The 9,791-nt window shown below is 33.9% G+C and overlaps 1 protein-coding gene across 2 annotated transcripts; it reads left to right on the top strand.

The window, feature by feature from the left end:
* Positions 1-1,005: 1,005 nt before the first annotated feature.
* LOC136064671 (DExH-box ATP-dependent RNA helicase DExH3-like) lies at positions 1,006-9,786 on the top strand. Of its 2 annotated transcripts, none has more exons than XM_065766692.1 (5): positions 1,006-1,481; positions 7,516-7,670; positions 7,747-7,834; positions 8,052-8,279; positions 9,664-9,786. In XM_065766692.1, the coding sequence occupies exons 1-5, from the start codon at positions 1,134-1,136 to the stop codon at positions 9,769-9,771; spliced, it is 927 nt and encodes a 308-aa protein (XP_065622764.1). In that variant the 5' UTR covers positions 1,006-1,133; the 3' UTR covers positions 9,772-9,786. The 2 variants fall into 2 exon arrangements, with proteins under 2 accessions (XP_065622764.1, XP_065622763.1); XM_065766691.1 differs by having other exon boundaries at positions 7,513-7,670.
* The last annotated feature ends 5 nt before the right edge of the window (positions 9,787-9,791 follow it).

The following is a 9,791-nucleotide window of genomic DNA, read 5'->3' as shown; positions in this document are numbered from 1 at the left end:
TTTTTTTTTTTTTTTTTTTAGGAGGAGAGAGACATAAAAAGAGAGCAAAATTACATACTACAAAAACCCGAAAAAGAGATGTGAGATATTTTTAAATAGAAATTGTGTGCGCTAGTTTTTAGGAAAAAGGTGCGGCAAAAGTGTGTGAAATATATCTTTTTTGTGTGAGATGAGATAATATGTGCTAATTTTTAGACAAAAAAGGGTGTGTTTAAAAAAAAAAAAAATTAAGTAGTCTACTAATGGTGCATTTTTCAAACAGCAAAAAAAAAAAAAAAAAACCAATAGTGGTAAAAAGTAAAAACTTACGGGATATATGTTATGAGTTTTTTTTTTTTTTTTTTTTTTTTTTTTGAGAAAGAACAATGCACTTATATTAAAAAGGTCAAGGGGGCTGAAATCTGCTCGAATTACATCAAGAATGTCTGGTGGTACATCTTCCATCCATACATTTAAATTTTCTGCAAGAATAGCCCTTTTAGCCAATGAATGGGCGGCTTTATTTCCTGTCCTAAAAAAAAAAAAAAAAAAAAAAAAAAAGCAAGAAAAGAAAAAAAAAAAAAAAAAAGGCAACTGCCCAAAAAAAGAAGAAGCAAAAATAGAAAAAGAAAAACAAGACAAAAACAAGAAAAGGGCAACGTACTGTACAGTGGAAAAGGGAAAAAAAAAGAAAGGCAACTTGAAAAATGTGCAAATTGGCATTTTTGTTTATTAAAAAAAGTCATCCTACTTGGTTTTCTCTTTATTTTGAATAGAAAATATTTTACTATTTTAGTGGCCTGGAAGAAAATATTTAGATCCTATTATTTTTTTTTTTGTTTTTATTTATCTAAACACATTTCAAAAATATTCCCCTTTATATTTTCTCCTTAAAATATTTTATCATTTTATTCGCCTTAAAACAGTAACACCCTAATTTTTGTTAAAAAAAAAAAAAAAAACTGAACAAAATTATGAGATATGAAAAAAAATAAAATAAAAAACACAGAACTATATAAAGAAAAATCTAGCCATCGACGCAAAACCTCTGCCAAACCCCTATCTGCTTTGCAACCACCAAAAATCAACGTTAAACAGAGAGAGTAACCCTACTCTCTCAGACATTTATACAAACACCTTTCTTTCTTTCTACCATGCCCTACTCAGCCATTTTCCATGGCTATTTCAGAACCACCACAACCCCTTTTCTCGCCATATCTCTCAGACCCACCTCTTATTTTCGAGCCCCCAATACTCTAAAACCCTCGCTGCTACCTTTCTTTTCAAGAAATAGACCCCCGGGGTTTGGGAACTCGCACGTGCGGCCCTACTCGAGGCATCGGATCGCGTTCTCGGCCCTCGAGGTGGTCCGCAATGGGAGGCAGAGGAGAGTTGCCACGTCGTTTTGGTACCAGCAGAGCTCCGGGTACGGCCGGTACGCGTACCAGGACGCGTCCAGTGACGAGTCGGACCGTGACTCGGGGTCGACTCAGCAGCAATTGGTTGGTTTTTGGCTCACTCACTCTGTTTAATTTTGTTTGTTTTGTATTGGGTTTATGGTATTTGTTGAGTTTGGCAATGTTTGGCTGGCCATTTGGCTTTTGAAGCAGAGAATTTCGTTGGCTTTTGCTTTTGAATGCAAGAGAAGAAATAGCTTTGTGAAGTGCTATTATGATTTTTGAGAGTGTATGTAATTCTTTTTAGTAGCTATAAATAAATCATGAATTTTCAGTAACTAATGGTTGAGTAGCTGAGAAAGTTAAGGGAAAGAAATTGGAAGTCTTACAACTTTTGCTGCTCCATTCTTAAGTAAAATAGATAGTGCCAAATGATTATACAAGAATCTTGTTTTTGGTGCTGAAACCATAAATTTTAACTGGATTTTCATCGAATTTGATTCACTTTTACCCTTTTAGTTTCTTTAAAAAAAAGAACAAAAAAAGAAAAAGAAAACCCAAACCTGGAACTACTCCATGGTAAATCATGGTTCACCTTTTGCATTCCTAGGAAGGGAATGAATAGAATGACTCCTTAGTAATAACTATTCCCCTAAAATATGAGGAATTGCTATTTGTCCTCAAAAGGTCTATAATAGTTTTGATGCCCTAAATTCTCATTAAATTTTACATTCCCGAAAAACTGAATTGTAGGGAACATACACAGTTATGGGTGGTGTTCCTTGATGAGTAAAATTGAATCTTGTCAATTTAGATGTTGGAAATTGATATTTAAGGGCTTGGGATTTTGGTTATGAATAGGTTTCTAAGGTTCTTGATGATGGAATTATAAAGGTTGATCTTTAGAGAATGCTAGGGTTTTGGTTGGTAATGAGTTTTCACGAGTGATGAATTGCACAAAAAGAAAGAAGAGACTTCTTTGAGAGTCTCTATCTCCAAAGAAAGAAAAACTAGAGAGAAAACTAAGCACAATGGAAATAACATGATTATTATCCCACATGTGGCAAATGAGAGTTGCAAGCATCTATTTATACATCTCATGCCCTAATCTAATCGGCCACATACGGCTCACTCCTATTGGCTCTCTAGCTAAGCATGTGACTTGATGAATACGTGTGATTAATGTGTTACATGTGCTAGAGCTCTAACTAACTCAATCCAACTCAATCTACTTGTAACAACTTCTAACTAACTCTAACCCTAATCAAACTGTTGGACATGTGCTCAATCATCTTGCCTCATAGATTTCATGATTACATCTCTAATTCAAACCTTAAACTGATTGCTAGATGTCTCCCATGTGCAAGAGGGTCTTGGACTTGCTTGAGTTTAATTGGAATGTATCATGGGCAAAGCTAGCACAAAGTGTCAAGCAGAGGCCTTGAACTTCTGATTTGGACTCTAGTGCCGATTGACACTTCCTTTGTTTGCCCTAATTTTTCTTTCTTTTGAGTTTTTTTGAGTTCCCAACATGATCATAACACAAATTGTCATTTTTGTACTCCATCTAAAGATACTTCCATTTCTAGAAAGCTCCATCATTGGCTTTTACTTTTCTCTACTATCATCTCTCTCTCTTTCTCTCTCTCTATCTCTAATAGCCACCAATAATTGCAACTTCTGACAACAATCCTAGCCCTCCATTGATCCTCATCAACCATGATTTCAGGGCTTAATGTTCAGGGTTCCTTACATTTTTGCTTGGTGTTAAAATCTTGAGTCTGACTCAAAAGTTTAGAAAGCCTGCACTTTGTGTCAATATCTTAAGTTGACTCATCCTTCTCAAACAGTGTGGTGAAGCCTATTAGATGATGATCAGCGGAGGAGTTGTTGAGGTTTTTTGCTTGCCAAGGATCTTAAAGTGGCTTGAGATAGATGTCGGTGTAAATTTTTGAATATCCTAAGGATACAAATTAATGTAGTTGAAGTTTATTGAATTTGAAAGGTGGGCTTGTTTTGTATAGTATAAAAAAGGGTTTAATCAAAAGTATTTGAATATAGAATTAAGATATTGGAGGCTTATTTTGTTTTAAAAAATATAATATGAGTTCTACCTACTTGTGTATTTGAGCATAGCTTTAGATATTGAACAAAATTTGCAAGGGGAAACTAAATTAACAAAAAAAGGTTGTACCCAGTGCATAAAGCTCCCACTTTTGGAGTGTTTGAGAGAGGTCATGATAGGCTGCATTGCCCCCAATTTTTTGTGGAAAGGCTAATTCCCAGACTCAAACCCGCAATGAGTCACTTTTGGTGGAAGACACTTGCTATTGCACCATGGCCCGACATCTGGGGCACTAAATTAGCAATAATGCTAAATAAAATCAAAAATTTTTATTGACAAAAGATCTTGAGCTTTGCTAGTTAATCAATTTTTTAAAAACATTGTTGATTTGAATGATAACTATTTATTGTTTAATCATGCATGGATGGCTGCCCTACATTGTTTGATGTGGTGTTTATGGAGGGAGAGGAATAATCGGTGTTTTGAAGATACTGAAATAACTATGTTTGATCTCAAATTATTCTTCTTTATAGCTTTGTTGGATTGGATGCCTATTTTGCATAGTCAGTCCTTATATTCTGTTATTGATTTGATAGATTTATGTAATTTGCGTGATTAATTGTGCGGTCCCTTATTGCATACTTCTTGTATTCTTGGGCGACTCTTTTTTGATATCTATGAAATTTTACATTACTTATCCAAAAAAAATTCATATATAATAGAATGCTAGTTGAGGCCTATGGAATATATATAGTTTTATAAGAAAGGGTATTTTATTTTAGAAAATTTGACAAAATATAAGATTCTATTTTGCCATTTTATGTGTTGTGCTATGTAATGAGATCTAGATTTGGGATTCTATTCTTGTTTTGCAACCAAACAAATGAATAGTAGTTATTCAATCATTACTTCTTATATTTATAGTAATATTGATTCTTATTCCTTTCGTAAGAACCATTTAGTGTTCCAAACATGCCCTAAGATTGTATTACATGAACATGTTGATCAATATTATAGGTGTGGCAATCAAAGGTTCCTCTTAGACTAGTGTTCTTTTCTTGGACTGCTGTCTTAGGTAAGACCTTAACTACGGATAATCTTTGGAAGAGGCATATTGCAATGTTAGAGTGGTGCTTTATGTGTAAAAGGTGTGAGGAATCAGTGGATCATCTTCTTCTTCATTGTCCTATAGCATATGAGTTGTGGTCTATGGTTTTTTGTTTGTTTGGTATACATTGGGTTATGCCGTATAAAGTTAGTGAGGTGTTAGCTTCTTGGAAGGGGAAGTTTGGTCGACATCGAAATATAGGTTTATGGAGGTTTGTGCCACATTGTTTGTTATGGTGCTAATGGCAGGAGCAAAATGCTAGATGCTTTGAGGATTATGAAGGGCCTATTCTTGACATTAAGGAGGTGTTTGGTAAGGGTGTTTAAACAACAATTTTAAGTGTTTAAACACCATAATACGTATTTCCACAACACTTTTTAACCCACACATATTTCCACAATACTTAAACAATGATACTAGAAATCTCTAACCAAACGGTCCCTAAGTTTTTCCTTTTCCGTACTCCTTGAGTGGAGTTTAGTTTTGCCTTCCTATTCTTGTTTTTCTCTCCCCAATCTTATAGATCGTTGTAATTTGGGTTCTTGATTTGTGCCACTGTAGTACACTTCTAGTGTACTTGGTTGGTTTTTTTTTTTTTTTTTTTTTTTTTATTTCTTACGTTTGTTTTTTTTTTTTTTTTTTTTTTTTAATTTCTTACGTTACTTATCAAAAAATATATATATATATATATATATAAATTATAGACCAATTTTACTAATAATTGACAAGGAGAAAGGTCACATCAAAAGAAATTAGTGTCAGTGTGCTTGTCCATTGGTACTTAATGTGCCAAATTCTTTTTGTTACTTATCATGTTCTTTCGTTGGATCAACCAATACTTGATGGATGGAATTAAGTCCAAGGCAAAATCGAGTGATCCCAGACATATTTTTGCATTTACATATGAATGTGTATGCAAAGGCTCAAAGATGTTTTGAGCCTTAGGTTACTTAATGGAGGCACTCTTTGATTCCTTTTCCAGCTCTTGGCTCTGGCAGCTTCATTGTTTGCTCTACTTTCTTATCTGAAGCTTAAGTTAATGTAGCATGTGACATGGCATGTGAGACTACTGGTAATGTCATGGCAGCATACTCACTATGACATGAAAGCATGTGATGGATGGTAACATGGCATCATTGACGGGATAGCCGAAAATAATGGGAGCTTTTCTATGGCCCTAAAATTGGAGGAACAGTTAGTTACATGCATGTGTTAAAAATTGGGAAACTTGTTAGATTGGTCATGTGTCAATTAAATTTTGTGCGTGGCTGTAGTTAGTTACTAAGCGATAAATATGCTCAGTGTAGGTAGAAGGGTTGAGCACATCAAGGAAAGACAAGATGAAATACCATAAGATTCAAGATTTGTAGTCTAATTTTGATGTAGGATCTTTAGGAATTCATCATTGATTTAGTTTTAATGATGAGATCTTGAAGGATAATAAGGTTTGATGTTTAAAGCTTTAGGTAATTTTGATGTAGGATCTTTAGGAATTCATCACTGATTTAGCTTTCATGATGAGATCTTGAAGGATTCTTGAATAAGGTGTGATGTTTAAAGCTTTAGGTCATTTTGATGTAGGATCTTTAGGAATTCAGCACTAATTTAGATTTCTTGACAAGATCTTTTTGGGGTTTTGAATGAGGTTTGACATTTAAGGGTTTAGGTAGTGAAAAGATTGGATCTTGAATATGTTTGACGGTTATTTGGTGTTCAAACAATGAATCGAACGTGATATAAGAAAAATAAAACCCTGGGTAATCACATCTATGTTATCCTAAGCAATCACACCTAAAGGCAATCACACCCTCAACTCTTAAAATAAGTTGCTAGAATTTTATTAAAATTGATCTCACTATGAATATTATTTACTATAATAAAACCTTTATATGGACTATTGTTAAATTCTTTCCTAGAAGGACTAGGACTCCTAAATAACCTATTTCTAGAAAGATTGTGATTACTAATAATAAAGAAATGGCACATAAGAACTTCTAAACCAAATAAGAAAATGACTCAAAACACAAAATAAGACTCATGGACCTTTGGTAGATTCTCTCCGTCTTTACTCTAGAAACTTTCTTATTCTGGATTGCATGTGTTATCAAACTCTTTCATTGCAAGTAGCCATATGTTTGGATCATGATGTTGAAGTTTCAAACAGAAGGTTCCTCCAAGGGTGGCTTTCTTTTCTTGGTCTGCTTCCTTAGGTAAGATCTTAACAACAGACAACCTCCGTAAAAGACGTGTGATAGTGCTTGACTAGTGCTATATGTGTAAGAGATATGGGGAGTCGGTAGATCATCTTCTACTTCATTGCCCCGTAGCTTGGGAGTTGTGGTCTTTGGCTTTTTGCTCATTTGGTATCCAATGGGTTATGCCTCATCATGTTCTTGAGTTGTTTGAGGCTTGGCAAGGGAAATTTGTGCGACATCGTCACATTGATGTTTAAATATTAGTGCCTCATTGCTTGATTTGGTGCATTTGGCGTGAAAGGAATGCTAGAAGTATTGAGAGTTGTGAACGTTCTTTGCTAGAGACTAAGTCTTTTTTCTTGCACACTCTCTTTGAATGGAGTGTGGTCTTTTCTCATTTTTCTTGTTCTTCTTTTTCTATTTTTCTTGACCGTTGTACTTTTGTTTCATGATTTGTGCCCCCATAGTACATCTCCAATGTACTCGGTTTGGCACTTTTTCTATTATTAATAATATTCTTATGTTACTTATCAAAAAAAAGATGTTGAAGTTTCAAACAGCATACCTTATTTACTATATTTCATTGTATTTTGTACATCAGCAAGCTGTTATTTGGTGATGTACTTAACCATTGTTGATGTTGTGTCATACATTTCATCCTTCGACCTACGTTTTAATTCATGCTTGTGATATATTTTTTTTATGAAAAATTTCTGGCAGATTGAGTTCATGTGTTTATTAAATTATTAATTATTGATTTATGATTAGCAGTGTGCTTCAACCCTAGATAACATTGATGAGTGGAGATGGAAATTAACCATGCTGCTTCGCAACAAAGATGAGCAAGAAGTGGTGTCGAGGGAGAGAAAAGATAGACGTGATTTTGAGCAACTTTCAGCAATAGCAGCCAGGATGGGCTTACATAGGTATTTGATCGTGTACAGTAATCTTGCATCTTATAATTCTATCTCTTCTGTAATTGAAATATAGTTATTTTGGCAGCCATCAATATGCAAAAGTTGTCGTCTTTAGTAAAGTCCCTCTGCCAAACTACAGATCTGACCTGGATGAGAAGCGTCCACAGAGAGAGGTATTTTCTCGCATTTACTTTATGTTTGGAAAAAAGGGATGACTTGCGTCTTTTGAGAATTTTTTGAAGCACTTTCCCTGAATGATTCTTAGTTCAAATGGATGAGATGGGCAGTTATTGTTTTTTACCCTAGATGGTTGTGCATATTTCTTGAAGGTACTAAGCTTTGCATCTAGTGAGTCCGGTGTGATATACTTATTATTTTGATTACTAATAGGTGATCTTACCTTTGGGATTGCAAAGAGAAGTAGATGCTCGACTCAGACTTTTCCTCTCTCAAAAACCTATGAGCAAGGGAAGTTTCTCAGATAATTCCTCGTCAAGATCAGGAAGTGATGAGGGTTTTTATGAGCAGCAGGAGCCCTTGATAAAGAATAGTGTTGTCATGGAGAGAATCCTCCAACGGAGAAGTTTGCAATTGCGAGATAAGCAACAAGATTGGCAGGTTTATCTGAAACCAGCAAAACTTTTTCAAATACATTTTTTTTGGCTGTTGTTAGTATCGAGGCGCACAGTTATTCTTTCCGGCAGTTCAAACTTTTATTGATTTAATGTTTATTATCTATTTATAATATCTTAAATACTTAACTATCCACTAATTAAGGCTCTCTCTCTTTCTCTCTCAATAGTTTCTTAAAGATGTTTGTGGTGTGTGCATTGGCATAGCTTTGGTCATTGTTTTGATTAGAGATGTGGCTCTTGCTCAATTAAACTTGGGTTTACCCTCATTTATTTCCAATGGGCTTCAATTACATGGCAGTTCCTCCTCCCATAATAATGGGATGGAGGGTGTGGTGGGTTCAAAATCTGCTAAGTGCATGTAACTTAGGAATCAATAAAATAAGAAGAAGAGGTTTTACCATCGTTTTTGCTTCATTTATTGGTTTTGAACAGGAAATTTTTGTGCAGTATTTTGTGTCAGAAAAATTCTTAAACTTACATAAATGCCTGACTCTAGAACTTAAGAAAAAAGGAATGACATTAAACTGGCTGCTTTCTGTTGCCAGGCAATTATAAGGCTTATAATTTGCAACAGGAATTGTTTTCTGCTTTATTACTATTATCTTCTTTTTGTAAATTATTAGCATCTTCTTATACACTTGAATGTAGGGCATATGCTGCTCAGTTGTGCATTTTAGTATATTAATAGTATGAATATGTTTGCCTTTATGAAGTCTCCACTTCATGTTACTAAATTTGTGTTTTTCAATAGTTGGTTAGTATAATGAGGAATCACTTAGGATATGTTTGGTATGGTGTAATAGCTCTTATAATAGAATAGCTATTTATGTGTAATAGAAATTCGGTCATTTAGTTACATCTTTATTACATAGATTAGTTATTACATAGGAATAACTATTCGTTAAATTGAAGAATAATTATTCCTTTTTAAGATGGATGTAATAGTTATTCCTTAGTACATATAATAGGTTTTAAAATTGATATATTTCCAAAACTATAAATTTTCCTTATACATCATCTTTTACAAGCTTTCCATATGTAATAACCAAACTTATGGATAGTAATAGTTATTTCATTACTATATCTTTTATTCCCAGTAATAAAGATTACTATTCTTAATGTAATTTTCATTCAGTGTACCAAATGTATCCTTATAATTGGTGTATTCTCCTTCTTATCGTATTTTATCTTTTGAAGTAATATTAACAAGGCGGTATCATTCTTATCTTTTATTACATAATTTACATAGATTTGTGATGTTTCCAATATGCATCATCTTAATAAAGACTACCTTTTTTCTAGTTTTCCATTTTTTCCCCATCCTTAAACAATTGCAAGTTGTCTGACAGATATGTATTCAAATATAGGAAACTCCTGAAGGTCAAAAGATGCTTGAATTTCGTAGAAGTCTCCCTGCATTCAAAGAGAAGGATGCATTATTAAAAGCTGTTTCTGAAAATCAGGTGAAATTATAATTCATTGGTTACTGTTGTAA

This window comes from Quercus suber, unplaced genomic scaffold (genome assembly GCF_002906115.3).
Source record: "Quercus suber isolate HL8 unplaced genomic scaffold, Cork oak 2.0 scaffold_731, whole genome shotgun sequence".
NCBI lineage: Eukaryota > Viridiplantae > Streptophyta > Magnoliopsida > Fagales > Fagaceae > Quercus > Quercus suber.
Note: the sequence above shows the minus strand (reverse complement) of the source record. Positions and strands in the feature narration are given on the sequence as shown.